We start from the raw sequence: 16,472 nt of genomic DNA, 5'->3' as shown, positions 1-16,472 counted from the left end.
GAAGCAACTGGCGAAATCTGTTGGAACTTCTTACAAAAAAGAATTGCTCAATTTATTCAAAAAGCCTTTTTGTAATGAGCATTTTAATTCCTAGAAACACACGAGAAGGATTTCAAAACGTCACCAGTGGTCCCATTACAAGCAGCGAAGAGGATGTTATTACGTGACGGTTAAAGCAAAATGACCGTTCTACATTAATATCGAAGAGATGTGCATCTGAAAACAGGAAGAAATAACATCACATAGAATGGTCAATTGGTCATGCACATGCTCTAAGTTTTATGATAAGTGGTCTATGTATCTACGAACATCACATAGAATGGTCAATTGGTCATACACAAACTTAATTTACTCACCAATAGGTGAAATGTTGTGCACCGATTTGATGGTGTAAAGATGTGTATCTGCAAGTTCTTGCAATATTCCCACTACAATTTAAGTACAGAAACACACACACACAAATACAACGGAATGTAAAGTTGATCATTGTTTATTGTTGGAAAAATATTAATTAGCAACATATAGCTCTCAGAGGTGATAACCATGATTGATAAAGTTATGTCAATGATATAATGTAGCATTAGTAGAGACAACACTTCTGTAATAAGGAGCTCATATTTTTCTCTCTCAGCAGAGCATGAGAATATTCATTAGGGAAAGTTTTAACATCCTGGATTACTTCATTATCAGGTATTCCAAAGTTTCGCAGGTACGCTACAATAGCAGAGCATGCCAACACGATAGGATCGTTTCTGAACTGAGTACACCATCTATAGTACTCCCGGTCAACAGTTTTGGCCATGCGGTGATACATCCATACACACTGATGTAGGGATGCTACAAAAGACTGAAGAAAGAAGGACTACATGGGACAACAGGCAGGTTGAGAACAACACAACCATGACACTAAGGGTTGTAGGAGACGATAACAGCTGGTAAAAAACAACAACTCACTGAAAGTTCATTTTTCAGTCCAGCAGAGTAAACATCAAGAAACAGATTCATGGTAGATAAGCTTAAGTTATGAGTACCACGTAGACCAACCAAATGATAAAGTGAACTCAATTGTCTAGAGAAATAAGCAGTGAACATATCCACTTTCTAGTCAACGGTTCTGAAAAGAAATAAGAAAATATATAGGCATATGTAATATATACTTTCTCTTATTCTCTGTAACCATTTTAGCAGATGAAAACCTGACCTAAACAGACAGGTACCACGATAATTGCATCATCTGTGTGGAGACCCATCTAAGCTCCCACAAAAACACAATCTGTCTCAGTTTATGTTCTCCAGCAGCATACATTTTAAACATGACAAATAAATAGCTTACATGAATAGCCAAGGAGTGGAGCAAACAAATCACCTTCTTTCTAAGCACCTGGATCGCTCCATTATAGAAAAAAGAATAGTAAACAGAAGCTTAAACTGATCTGCGGGAAAAGATAAAGTGGTGCACCTAAATACTCCAGTTCCAATGAAAGGTTTCATAACATCATCTTGAACCAGTGCATGACCTAGTTGACAGATGACACATCAACTTAGTGTTTTGTTTAATCGAGATTCCCTCCATCAAACAGATGAGATGGAGGGGATTAATCTCGATTAAACAAAACAGTAAGTTTATGTGTCATTTATTTCACCGAGCTGTAGTTACATGGGCAGTTAAAACAACAGTTTAATATAACTGTTCGAACTACTCGCAATTATTCAAAATACATCAGTCCGAGAAGACGATGCTGCTAACAAACTTAGTAATACTTCTTAATTTTTGTGTGCTAGCCTAAAATGAAAAAAGTACGCAAAATAATACTCTGATTCTGGCCATTACTCCCAAAATATCTGATCATCTTCAGCTTAGATAAGAAAAAAATTATAGTCTTATTCTGACCAGCACTCCCAACAATTCTGAAAAAAAATGTATGGTGAGTCGAAAATGGAAATGTGCATAGAGCAAGAGCAAGGAATCATATATATAATGGAAGAACTACCTAAGCAAATGGGGATAACTACAAAGAAGTCTAATCGACAGCTAAAATTATGTTATAATGGAAGAACTAACCAAGCAAATGGAGATAAAATCTAAAGGAAGACCACGTTCTAGGACAGGACATGCAAAATATTTAGAGTAAAACCAGAGAATATCCTTGACTACATACACCTATTTATTTGTTTAACACCAAGCAGGAAGTACCTAAAAGAAGGCTCAGATAGAGCTAGCTAACACCGCATTAAGATGAAAAGCACAAACAGGTACTAACCGGACAATAAAGGCATGCCATTTCCAAGGATACATTGATAAAACTACAAATATAGCTTCGAAACAGACCTCTTCACATGAGAAGAAAGTGGTGCAAGATACATGGCACCACTTGGTGCCCCTTCCTCCAGCTAGGGAACAGTTACACACATTTTTTTCTGGTATGTGCTGACACTGCAAAAGAATCAAGGAGAAAAAAATTAAGAATATGCCAAGATACATGGTAGAGTTAGCTCTTCTTGCATACCACACTATTCAGAATAGAGCAGCTGAATTCCAAGTTCTGAACAGCCTATAGTCAAGTAAAAGTATAGCTGGACAATCAAAAGAAAAATAGTAGCTAATAGCCTAATAGGGCTGATGGGATATTTTCATAAATGAAGAAACAAGGTTCTGTTCCATAGTAAAAAACCTGGAAAAAGGTTCAGCTAGAAAGCAGACCCACTTCTGAAAATTGCAGTCCTGTAGCAAGGAAAGCATTACGCAAGTACTATCCATGTGGAGGAGGTAGTTTCGAATGTTCGATTACTCTACTAATTTGAGCCAAGTTTACCTAAAATGATGAAAGGATAAAGCTTTCTACCTTCGTAAGTTATAGTGAATAGTGATTGCCTTTGTACAATAGGTCTCAGGTTAATTAGTAGATTAGACGCTCCAAAACATTAATGTTCAATCTGATACTTATATAGGTACTGTAAACATCGAAGCTTCAGAAGGTAGTGTAGAATCACGACAATAAATTCTGAAGTTGACTCGTGCAAAGTGAATAGAAGATAAAAGGGAAAAAATCCCTCACCTAAACCCATGTCGTTATAGCCTAGACTCTGAAGCCTTGTTTTGAGAGTTTCTAGATTGCATCACATCTACTCTCCAAATGTGCTTGTAATTGTTCCCCACACAAATTGCCTACATGCACTCTATCGACATTGTTTGAGAGATGAAAATGGCACGCCTCCACTACAGCCATATAGCCACGTAATTTTTCTGAACCTGAACCTGCGAGCAAACCAATTTTTTCTAATATTAGAGGATATCTAGAACTGAAAAATCATACACTCTTGTATTTCATTCTCTGATTTACAGAACCAATAGAATAGAAATGTATATATCTAGTATGCTAGCCACGTAAATTGTCCAGATATCACTATGTTGCTGCCAAGAAGTTGGTGGGCAGCTTGAACAGTGATCGGCATGCTTATTTTAGGTCATGCTTATTTTAAACTCAACATAACTCTGCAGGAACTACCGATTCAATTTTGCATACAGTGCAGAACAAAGAGAACCTGTAAGAAAATCACATGTAAGGACTGAAAGAGTATTTTTCTTGGAACAAATAGCAAGGTCCCTCAATTTTACTATGGTTCATATCTGAAAATGTTATAGCCATTACTTGCTACAATTGGGTCCAATCTTCTGTAGAACTTCATCTTATCTTACATAGAACACCTTAACCAATAAAAATGAGAAAATGACAACCTAGTACCAACTGATCAAAAATTAGAGAATGATAACCCGCACTATGAGAAGAGATAGTCCATCATCTTAGCGAGCACAAAAAATATAAACCCATGTGCATTCATGCTGAAACTCTGTTTTCACATTTCATGTCACCCATAACTCAGAGCTACTTGTCCCAAAAAAATATAAACCCATGTTCTACTTAGTTTAAATGTAGCCATACACAGAGTAGGATGCAATTAAGCAATGAAATAAATCCAAGCCTCACCCTCACAAAAAACCATTCTAGCACCCTCGCAAATGCAGTAATCAGTATGGTTAGGATCTCAAAGATCAGGATACTCACTTCTCATTATTTATGTTACTCGCAATCAAAGGAGCAAAGTTGCAATGTGATTTAGATGTTCTGGAGCTTCATCGCCGTTTAGTATTTATTTACTTGAAAATAAACCATTTCTATAATTTCATATTTGATGTATACATTGCCCTATCTCATTTAGCATATGGCGCCCAAAGTGGCCAGAGGCCCTATAAAGTAGTTTGTCACTATATATGAGTTTATGAGTAGAAACTGGCCCATTTTTCTCTGCAAAATCTCGATAAAATCCATTTTCACAAAACTACACAAAGATATATGTTAATTGGTGATTAACAAATCAATGAAAGGTATGCACGCTATAAGTGTTGTGTTGTTTCAATACCTTCTGACACAAATCTAAAACAAGCTTCACCCAACACTGGCTTCTTCATGGTTATCTTTCACATCCATATTGATTATCAACATGTTCTTAACTAACCTCAGCTCGCTGCTAGTATCCATATCTGCATAAAAATAAATGCTAGCGAAAGTTAATGCCAAAGAACGATTTAGTCCTGCAGATTTCCCGTAATTAGACCATGCATTACCTGCAACGACCAATCAAAGACCCTCTCCTCAAAGGTGAGCATCATATGCAGCACCTACACCATCGCCGGCATTTGCCTTCCACTTCTGGGCTCGAGCTTCAAAAAGATGGTAATCTTGAGCATTGGCAGCACAAAATGCTAGAAAAATATGTAGAGACCAGATTTTAGCACAAATCCTAGTTCTGCTATGAGTAATGGTCACAACCTTGCGACTAATAAAACTAAAGAAAAATTTCAGGGGAGTTTGCTGACCCTACTCATGGAAGGAGCAATGTTTTTTACCCAACAGAAGAGTGATCACAATGCCAAATTATGAACGAAGAATATCAGATCCTACTCCGTGCAAGAAAAAGAAGACCCATCTATTGGTTACTCCTCAAACCATGTCAAAAATTAAATGAACAATCATTGGTTGCTATCACTACAGTTATATAAAGCTCGAGCATTGCTGAACCAAACCCCCTGCTATATATGCATATACACAATTGTGGACATTATCTTTGCATGATATCACACACAGTACACCAGTCATTAAAGAAAGTAAACCAACCGTACACCAAGTATCTCCAAGCATACATACACACATCCAATGTGGAACATGACAGAGACTATATATTCTAGCTGGGAGCATTCTCGAAAGGAGCTGCAATACAAAATGAACAGAAAAAGGACATGGAGGAAATGGAATTACCATGCTACATGAGTAATTGAAGCCGCAGTAGCTTGTTTCCCTCGCTAGAGAAGATGCGCAGAGAACACTCCGCAAGCGGCGGTTCGCCAGGGGGGATTGGATATGGCCGAATGGGAAATAAATAATTTCCCTCCAATACGAACACAAGCACTCTGCTCTCACAATCACATGGCATGCTAAATCAATCCGTGGGGTCCTTCTCTGCACCACCATGAACAAGCTTTGACAGCGTGGCACTACGACAATCTGTGCGATCTCTAATCTGCTAACACACATTCTTGTTCTGCCGAGTCGCATCCGCTGCCTCAATCATATTGGCAACCTCGACAAATTCCTTTACGCTGCCCACCACACCACATCAATCATCCTGCAAATATATGATGGTTAGACAATAGTGTAACCTGCAGATGGAATAATAGAAGAGACAAAAATGGATTTATTTCTCATAACAAGAATCGAAGAAAAATAAGCAATAACCTGGTTACAAAGGAATGATAAATATATGGCTAGCAATGTACCAAATCTCATAATAATTAATTCTTATAGCCATCATGGATATGGGAAGGACTACATAAATGGCTGCCTCTTTTAATAAATAACAGTAAGCAATTACCCTGTAAGTCAATAAACAAATTATGTGCAGCAACACAACTAAGCTAGTCTTTCACCAACTATCAATATAATGCAATTATCAAAATCCATCATTTCCTTACCATCATTGTGAGTAACATATTTGAACATGGAATATGGTAGTTAAAGATATTGAGCTGGTCCTGAAACATGTATGACCTACAAATAATCAAACACGTATTCTAACATCTGCCGATCTCAAAGTCTAAGAACATACTAATCTAGAGTAAGAATAGTTAGTCCTCAAGGACACATTGACTGATCTAAAATGATGAGAGTAGGTAAAATATAACTCAAAGCCTAAAAATATTTAGAAAAACTTGCATTGATTCGTTCCACTAACACTTCTGACCCGATAAGAGTATCTAGACAGAGATGGTAATCAAGATGAATAAAAATAGTTCTGGACAAAACTTAGTGGTATACGTAACTCTCGAATAGAGGCTCGAATGCACGATTTTCCATGTCGCTAATTTTCTGAGTGGGTTGAATACAAGTGCGAAATACCTGCAACTTCAAGGTTGTATTTCATCTATCTCAGTTTCAGCTCAATATGAGCAGAACAAATGGCATATCACAAAGAGATACATTGTACATAATTTCAATACAGTGAACACATATGTACAGCTTCTTCTTCTTCTTCTTCCATAACATGCCTGAAACAAAACAACACAAAGAAGTGACAATCTACACCAGTAGATCAATAGTTGTTAGAACGGACCAGATTTCACAACATAATCTTAACCCATATTGTTCATTCTTAGAAGACCAAATTACAACTAATAGCCTGCTATTTTAGATCCACAGAGGAAACAAAAGAGAGCTACATGGAAAAGTTAGTGGCCTAACAAGGTTCCTAAAAGCACGCTCTTGATAGGAGATCTAAGAAAAAATCTCTCTCAAGCAGGTTCTTGCATACTGTGCATCAACTAATCAAGGAACAAAAGTACATCTGATCTACCATCAAAGGCTATCACATACCAAAGAAGAATTAGAGGAAGATGCCAACACTCTTGAAGATCCACCCGCTCGTCTCCATTTTCGTAAGCCTCTGAAAGCATAGATCAATGGTGGAGGCAGGGATGAGGTTGACTCATGCGGGGAGAGCCAAGGACAAAGGGGAGGAGAGCCACGCCGTACCCTACATGCTCCCCACGAGCCGTCCAGAAAGGGGATACGAGGGAGACGAGAAGATGCCCTCCCCATCCCGTGCTCCTACAATGGGCCGACGAGCTGCTCATGCTCCCCGTCGTGGTCGGGGACGTGTTGGCGACCAGATCTTGCGGCCGCCGGCATAGTTTGAGCTCCCCATGTGCGCCCGCCTCTACATCGTCGCCGCCGGCCGTAGGAGGTCGGCGGCTCGTGCTCCCCTGCGCTGAAGACGGCGGCACTTCTCCCACAAACCCGCGCCCCTTTCTGCTTCTCTCTGCCCAGTGAAAAGGGGAGCGGTGAAGGAGGGGAAAAAGGGAGCAGTGGAGGAGGGGATCCTTGCCGGCCGCCCCAGGCGTAACAGAGAGGAGGAGGACGGCGAGGCGGAGCGCGGCGATGGGAGAGAGGAGGACGAGCGAGGGGATTTGGGAGGAGAGGCTCGGGAGGCGATTGGGGAAGACGAGCACGCGAGGCGATTGGCGGGCCGGCGGCTAGGGTTTCCCTCCGTGGGATGCTGCCTTTTATACCCATACCGCTGAAATATCGAAAATACCCCTGCGGGGTGGAGATCCCCTAGCCGACGACAATGTGCACCGACGGAGATCCCAGCCACGGTCGCTGACGTGCGGGCCGGCAAAGGTGGGGCCCACATGGCAGCCGGAGGCGGGTAACAATTGGCCGTTGCATGGGGTTAGCTAGCAGAATTGAGCCAGAAATCAACGGCCGAGATTAACCTGCAAGGAAGATCAGACGGTGGAGAAGCTGAAATCGTTGTGAGAGCCCCATGGGGGTGCAACAATTATACCTTTAGATTCCTTTGGCATTCATATCTATTCAACTCTTGGTGTAATATATTATGAAAAAAAATCTTGGTGTGATACTGCATACATTTTTTAAAACTGGAAAATTCTCCCGTTGCAACGCGCTCACGTGCATATTTGTGAAGAGAAAAGGGGTTCCGTCGTCCGTTTTTTACTACCCTTAATTTTCTTCAAAATTACTTCACTTGCCATGAACAGTCGGTGGGCCTTTCGCGATATTCCTAGATTCTCCTCCATGTGCTCCAGCGTGCTCCAGCGCGACACCGTCTTTCCCCAACCCAGTGTCAGCCTCCTCTGCAACAGCTACGAGAAGCGGATGGTCACTTCGCTCCCCACGACCCAGAGCACTGATCATCTAAGTACCCCGGAACTCGATCCCAACCTCACGCAGCAGCTGCAGATCTCGCCGCCGCAATTGCCCTGACAAGCGCGGACTATAGCAGCACCGTGTCCACGCCAGAATCCAAGACCTGCCACAACCCGACGCGCTCGATCCGCCAACCCAGTGTGGGAGGGGGGCCTTCGCTAGCGTACGGGTCACTGACGCCCTTGTTGCAGGAGAACGAGCTCACGGTGCAGTAATACGCCAGCACCTTCGTTCTGGTTACTAAGAGGGTGTTGAGGTGGGCACTAGCATGGCGTCCGTCTTGGAGGAGGGCAGTTCCTTCGTTCGGTAAAGGAACATTACATGCCAGGTTGCTCGACAATGGGCCCGACTGCCTAATTATATTCATTTATTTTAGTCTCCCGGTGCAACGCACGGGCATTTTTCCTAGTCCCCCCCTATAAAAACCCCCACCGCTCCCCTCTCTGCTCCTTCCACAAAACTCCACCACCCTAGCCACGCTGGTAGACACGCCAAGGGCTGCTCGAGCTGCCACTGCTCGACGATGCTAGCAGGCTGCCCGTGGTCACCGCGTGGTGAAGCACAAGGTGGAGCTCGTCTCCGCCGCTCCCCTGCCCCCCTCGTTTCCATTAACCTCCCCTACCTCTGCACCGTCTAATGTGACCCTCGCCGTGGCCAGGTTCGCCAGAGGACGCCGCCGCCAGGCTCGAGCCGACGGTTGCCATGAAGAGGACGACGCCGGGAGCTGCTGCGGAGGAGGATCTGGACGACGCCAAGGCCACCCCTGGATGCCCGCGTGAAGCTGCCACCCCACCTCGCCGTCGCCAACCGCCGCCGAGCCTCGCCTGTGAGCCCTGACATGCCCCCAACCCTGTTTGTTTTCCCGGCCGCCGCGCACCGCGTGGACATTGAGGAGACGACGCCCTCAGGCTGTCTGATCCCCATCTCGTGGCTGCATGGGCCATGCACGCCACGGTGGCCATGCACGCCTAGCCTGCCACGGGACCTGCCCCTTTTCTTTTTCTCTTTCTATTTTTCTCCCGCTCCACCTAGATTTTCCCCTTGGGCCAGCCCATCTCTGCACCCCGGCACGGCCCAATTCGTTCCCGCCCATTTTAATTGTTTAAAAATTTGAATCTCTGTTTAAAATTTGATTAAAAACCAGAGAACCAAAAAGCTAATAACTTGAGTTTGGTTCATCCAAATTGAGTGAAACCAATTGTGTTAGAACAAGATTTTCAAAACCTTTCAGATGCTCCTGGTCCCATATTTTTAGAATTTTCAACGATTTTTGGCATATGTATCTTGCTCTATGTATAGTTATGATTCAAGTTAATTTCTAAAATTGTAGGATTAATTTTTTTGAGTGGATCCAGTTTTGCTAGTCTTATTTTAGTACTGGCCGTGTTAACCTCTGTTCATGCTAAACTGTTATTTTTAGTGTTATTTGTGTTTCACATGAAATGTTGAACCAAAACGCTCTTGTTTTATTCAAACCTTTAACCACCCCTTTTTCATAAAATGTCCAATATTACAAAACAAGTACCCCTTCATAGTTAGACTTTTTTTTATTTAAAATCTTGCTTGTGAGTTTGAATCATGGTGTTGATTGTATGTTGTTGCTCTTTTATCTTTGCGACACTAGATTCGAACGTGGGTGAAGTTGAAGGAGAAGAAGTGGATGAAGGATTTGAGGAAGATCATGGAGTAGCCAACCAAGGCAAGCCATCTTTTGATCTCTTGATGTTGTATTACTTGTTGTTGTTGTTTATCTTCTTGCTATCATTGTCTATTGATCCATCTTGGGTTGATTCTACTTATGTTGACACTATGCATACTTACCCTAAGTATGTTTGATTTCCCCTTTGACACCTCAAATATATCCCTTAGTGGTTTGATGACTAGCATCATCCTCCTTGATGTAGTTCACCTCAACAAAACTATAGGTTGGGAACCCCTTGGAAAAATACCTTGTCTAAAGAATTTTGAAAACCTTGGGTAAGTTGGTTTTATCCAAGTGTATGCTTATGAAAGGAAAGGATCTTGGTAAAGTTGGATGGAAGGAAAAATAAGTTTTTCAAAAATATCGGCGCCTAAGTATTCACCCATGCAAATTAATCCGCGCAACCACATTACCCCAACATGGTCATGGGGCTTAGCTCGTAGTTTGTTCAAGTTAATGTGGGAAACTCGCAACTATATAAGGGTGATGACACCCCGGATCCGGATCGTCGTTGGTGGAGACAATCGTATAAGGGGATGCCTTCGGGGCTACCCATCCGGAAGACACTATGGGTCTCCCGCCGTGGCAATGGAGTCACACTCAAAGTGAGGTGAGCTGCCATGGTTTGTCGGGGAGGTACATCCTCCATAGGGTAGGTTCACATGTTAAGGCGAAGAGGCGAAAGGTTATGTCCGAGTTTTTGTCATGGCATAGTTCATATGCGGGGAAGTTGCGCACATGATAAACTCATGGATCTTTTAGGAAAAGTGTGCAAACTCTGCAGAGTCAAATCTATTCGAATAGCCGTGTCTACGGTCATGGACGGTTGGAATGGTCGTTGCTTAGCCTGATGTGTTTTCTTTTAGAAAGTGTTTATCAAAGGAAAAAAGGAACTTGTTTCGGGGTACCAGAAGGGTACGGGCATGTCTTGTTGGGCCATATGGAGATGGCTGACCCCTTCAAAAAATGGAGATGTCCGGAAAGGAAATAAATAGGGTTACCCTATCCTAATGGTTTATGTCGTAGAACCTCTTTTGAAGTATCTTCTTCAACATAGATATAAAGATGTTGTAGGACCTCTTTTGAAGTCTATTCTTCAACAGAGATATAGAGATGTCGTAGGACCTCTTTTGAAGTGTCTTCTTCAACAAAGATATAGAGATGTCATAGAACCTTTTTGAACTATCTTCTTGAACAAAGATATAGGGATGCCATGTTCACAAGAGAATCTGCTTCTCTTCTAAATACTATATCCACAAGAGAAACTAGTCATTTCCCTCTTGTCATCTTAGTTTAGCACTTTTTATCTTGCAAAGTACCTTCTTGATGGTTTTGCGAGTATAATTTCAATGTACTCACGGCTTTGTCCCTGGCTATTAACTTGGCTAGACTATGAGGAGGAGTATGAAGATGATGGAGGTTACCACGATGACTATGTGACTTAGGACGATCTCCCGGTCAGCTGCCTATAGGTTTGAGGCATGACTTGGGCCCGACGTAGTTGATTTGTATCCGCTGCAAGTGTTTGTTGAATTCAGCCCGAAGTGGCATTTATGTAAGACTTGGTCATGTGACCATTTGTAAGACTTATTATTTCGGTACTATGTATGGATGTTGTAACTTTGTTTATCAGTTCGGTTATGTGCTCACGGTACACTGATCATGGGATAGTGAGTTGAATGCATAACGGGTATTTCGGACAGCTGGGTCCCCACGGTGTCTACAAAAGAAATTAACACTATAATACATTTCATGAACGCGGAGTTACTTATAAGGGGAGATACTAATGGTGGTGCTCCTAAGTTTTTTGTTCATAGGTTAACAAGTCACGACATGAGTTATCTGGTTAGTACTTTTTTTCGAATTCAAACAAATTATCTATTATTTTTAGAATTAAATACTATTTTTTTGGTTTTCTTATAGGACATACATCTAGAGTTTTTTGAACAATGGAATGAAATAGCTAATAGAGGTACCGCAGAGTTTGCAGTTTGTGATTTTGTTGTTGATGGAACTTGGAAGAAGAAGCAAGATTGCATAAAATATAATGATGGATGGAGCGGTATCCACATTATACATCGTGAAGTATTGATATGTGAAATTGTCAATGTTACCCCGTATTATATCTCAATGGATATAATAAAGTTTTAATTATTCAATCCATGAGACAATAATGATTTTAGTTTGGTTCAAAAAAATTCTATGATCATGTAATAAGTCTAGTACCAATTTCTGTGTTTAATTTTTCTAATGGTTTAGGATATGTAATTCTAGTTTTATTACGATTAAAATAATTAATAAAGAAGGGAAGTGATTTTGTTGCCATTTTTATGTACAACAAGTGAAGTTGTTATGTCTCTTCGTCATTGCAACTGACGTGTCTGCTACAATGGCATTTCATACCCTCAGGTGTGTTCACCTCTTGCCGCATCACCAATTCAAAAAGTGCACACGGGGCGGGGGGGGGGGGGGGGGTGTTGTGGGGGAGAAGCTGTGCGGAGGCAAAAATTTCGATTCCACCGCCCACGGGAGCCTTCCCGTTTCTTCTCGCGGCTGCCATCGGGAAGCCATCCGGGGATCGGCGGCCAGGATGACCTTCGTTCCTTTAACTGGTAATCCGCTAGCTCCTCAGGCTCAATTTCGTCGACATCGTCAAGTTTGTTGCCGCTTGTGCTTGTGCTGCGAATTTGACCTAGGGTTCAGGGAGATTCCACCCTAGTTTATTTTTTTCTGTGAATCTCGACCGCAATAGGTGTCCACACTCGTTCGTTTCTCCGAATTTGTGTCAAGTTGTTGCTCTGCTGTTGTGGTCCACCGCTTTGTGCAGGTTATGCTATGCTTGATTTCTGCATCCTCGCCGGCGGATTAGATGTCATTCGTTTTCGCGTGTGTGGTCGGCAAGTTCATAGGCGCTGGCGACATAGGAGAGGTTCCTTTCAGTTTACTGGTAGTTTTTGTCATCATTACCCTCTAAGTACTCCGACCGAATTCTCCAATCAGCACCCAATGTATTCCAAGGTAGTCTTCTCATGCGAAATGAATTAGGATCCTTTGAGAATCGAGAATCTAGAACGCACATGGTATTACTGTTGCTAGTTCTTATTTTGATGATGTTATTTTGCTCAATCTGTGCTAGGGGTAGTTTTGTTCAAGCAGTGGTGTTGATGTTTATTGTTCAGATATATGACTTGTTCATGATTTTTTTTGATTTTTTTTATCAACAAGAGCCTCAAATCTAGAGTGGTAGACGTCAAGAGATGTGGGGACCGGATTATCCTGGTCAAGGTGGTAGTTGGGGACTTAGTTGTCAATGTTATTAGCGCTTATGCCCCGCAAATAGGCCACAATGAGAACACCAAGATGGAGTTCCGGGAGGCCTAGAGGACTTGGTTAAGGGTATACCCAGTGGCGAAAAGCTATTCATAGGAGGAGACCTTAATGGGCACGTGGGTACATCTAACATAGGTTTTGAAAGGGTGCATGGGGGCTTTGGCTATGGCATCAGGAATAAAGAAGGGGAAGATGTCCTAAGCTTTGCTTTAGCGTACTACATGATCGTAGCTAACACCCTCTTTAAAAACAGAGAATCACATCTAGTGACTTTTAATAGTGGCCACCACAGCAGCCAGATTGACTTCATCCTCTCAAGGAGAGAAGACAGGAGTGTGTGCCTAGATTGTAAGGTGATACCTGGAGAGAGTGTTGTCCATCAGCATAAGCTTGTGGTAGCAGACTTCCGCTTTCCGCTTCGTGTCCAACGGGATAAGCGTGCTAAAGTCGCTAGAACGGAAGTGGTGGAAGCTCAAGAGGGAGGTAGCTCAGACGTTTAAGTAGAGGGTCATTAAGGAGGTCCCTTGGGAGGAAGGAGGTGATGCGAACAATATGTGGATGAAGATGGCGACCTGTCTTCGTAAGGTGGCCTCAGAGGGGTTTGGAGTGTCCATGGGAAGTAGAAGCGGAGTTAGGGATACCTGGTGGTGGAACTCTGATGTCCAGAAGGCTATTAAGGAGAAGATAGACTATTTCAGACACTTGTACCTGGATAGGAGTGCAGACAACATGGATAATTACAAGATGGCAAAGAAGGCCGCAAAGCGAGCTGTGACTAAAGCAAGGGGTCGGGCGTATGAGGACCTCTACCAGCGGTTAGGAACGAAGGAAGGCGAAAAGGACATGTATAGGATGGCCAAGATCCGAGAGAGGAAGACGAGGGATGTTGACCAAGTCAAATGCTTCAAGGACGGAGCAGACCAGCTCCTGATGAAGGACAAGGAGATTAAGCATAGATGGCAGGAATACTTCGACGGGCTGTTCAATGGGGAGACTGAGAGCTCTACCATTGAACTGGACAACTCCATTGATGATACCAGTTGGCATTTTGTGCGACGAATCCAGGAGTCCGCGGTCAAGGAGGCGTTGAGAAGGATGAAGAGAGGCAAGGCAATGGGCCTGATGGTATCCCCGTTGAGGCGTGGATACGCCTCGGAGACATAGCGATAGTATGGCTAACTATGCTCTTCAACTCAATTTTTTCGGCAAGCAAGATACCAGAAGAATGGAGACGCGGTATGTTAGTACCAATCAACAAAGGGGATGTTCAGAGTTGTACTAACTACCGAGGAATTAAGCTTATGACCCATACAATAAAGCGATGGGAGAGAGTCATTGAGCACCGTTTAAGATGAATGACAAGCGTGACCAAAAATCAGTTTGGCTTCATGCCTGGGAGGTCGACCATGGAAGCCATCTTCTTGGTACGACAACTCATGGAGAGATACAAGGAGCAAAAGAAGGACCTGCATATGGTGTTCATTGACTTAGAGAAGGCCTATGATAAGATACCGCGACACGTCATGTGGTGGGCCTTGGAGAAACACAAAGTCCCAGCAAAGTACATTACCCTCATCAAGGACATGTACGATAATGTTGTGACACGTGTTTGAACAAGAGATGACGATACCGATGACTTCCCGATTAAAATAGGACTACACCAGGGGTCAGTTTTGAGCCCTTATCTATTTGATTTGGTGTTGGATGAGGTCACAAGGGATATACAAGGAGATATCACATGGTGTATGATCTTTGCGGATGATGTGGTCCTAATCGATGATAGTCGAATGGGGGTCAATAGGAAGTTAGAACTTTGGAGACAAACCCTGGAATCGAAAGGTTTTAGACTTAGTAGAACTAAAACTGAGTACATGATGTGCGGTTTTAGTACTACTAGGCACGAGGAGGAGGATAGCCTGGATGGGAAGGTGGTGCCTCAGAAGGACACCTTTCGATACTTGGGGTCAATCCTACACAAGTATGGAGATATTGATGAAGATGTGAACCACCGGATCAAAGCCGAATGGATGAAGTGGTGCCAAGCTTCTGCCATTCTCTGTGATAAGAGAGTGCCACAAAAGCTAAAAGGCAAGTTCTATATGACGGCGGTTTGACCCGCAATTTTGTATGGCGCTGAGTCTTGGTCGACTAAAAGGCGGCATGTTCAACAATTAGGTGTGGTGGAGATGCCCATGTTGAGATGGATGTGTGGCCACACGAGGAAGGACCGAGTCTGGAATGATGATATATGAGATAGAGTTGGGGTAGCACTGATTGCAGAGACGCTTGTCCAACATCGTCTAAGACGGTTTGGGCATATTCAACGCAGGCCTCCAGAAGCTCCAGTGCATAGTGGACGACTAAAGCGTGATGATAATGTCTAGAGAGGACGGGGTAGACCACACTTGACACGGGAGGAGTCCGTAAAGAGAGATCTGAAGGACTGGAGTATCACCAAAGAAGCTTGCTATCCATGTGCCAGAACCATGAGTTAGTTACGAGATCTTATGGGTTTCACCTCTAGCCTACCCCAATTTCTTTGGAAATAAAGGTTTTGTTGTTGTTGTTATTGTTGTTGTTGTTTTTGTTGTACTGACATGCGTATCACGTGAAATCATACCTAAGATCTGTGTGTTTATACTTATAAATTTGCTTCCCTATTTTTGCATTTTGATGGTATAATTTTTTCAGCCTTTTGTGCTACTGTTAGTTTATTTTGTAGCATCAGTCATGTTTTTTATGAATTGTAGTGAATAATAAGCAAATGCATGTGAGATATAAATCATACAATTAGTATGTTTTTGTGAGATGTATAATAACAGTATTTGTAGTAAGGTAAGATTTAAATCGTATGTGAAATCACTTGATGACGCACCAATTTGTTTCAGTGGGTTATATGATCTACAAGTTCAATACAATATTAGCATTTTTTTCATTGGTCATCAAGAGTCTGGTTGTGTGTATACTTATATTTTTTTATGTACTTCTTCATTTTTTCTGGAATTTGGTGGCTCTGTTTACTGGATGCGACCATCTAATGTTGTTTCTCTCATTTCATGGAATGTGTTACACATGGAAGGAAAAATGGGTTGTGGGGACCCCGGACTAGCTGTCCGAAATTCCCGTTATGTATACAGTTCACGATCCCATGATCAGTG

General features: G+C 42.5%; 1 protein-coding gene and 1 long non-coding RNA gene across 2 annotated transcripts; one reads left to right on the top strand and one right to left on the bottom strand.

Moving 5' to 3' along the window:
- Nucleotides 1–1,665: 1,665 nt before the first annotated feature.
- Nucleotides 1,666–5,478, bottom strand: LOC127321402 (uncharacterized). The gene is made up of 4 exons (XR_011750036.1): nt 5,316–5,478; nt 3,057–3,256; nt 2,330–2,434; nt 1,666–1,908 (listed from the first exon to the last, which is right to left on the bottom strand). It is a non-coding gene; the product is annotated as an uncharacterized lncRNA (long non-coding RNA).
- An 8,400-nt stretch (nt 5,479–13,878) lies between these two features.
- LOC139834276 (uncharacterized) lies at nt 13,879–14,478 on the top strand. The gene has a single exon (XM_071824767.1). The coding sequence runs from the start codon at nt 13,879–13,881 to the stop codon at nt 14,476–14,478; it is 600 nt and encodes a 199-aa protein (XP_071680868.1).
- The last annotated feature ends 1,994 nt before the right edge of the window (nt 14,479–16,472 follow it).

Source organism: Lolium perenne, unplaced genomic scaffold, assembly GCF_019359855.2.
Source record: "Lolium perenne isolate Kyuss_39 unplaced genomic scaffold, Kyuss_2.0 unplaced13, whole genome shotgun sequence".
Lineage (NCBI taxonomy): Eukaryota > Viridiplantae > Streptophyta > Magnoliopsida > Poales > Poaceae > Lolium > Lolium perenne.
This window is presented reverse-complemented; position numbering and strand designations above follow the sequence as displayed.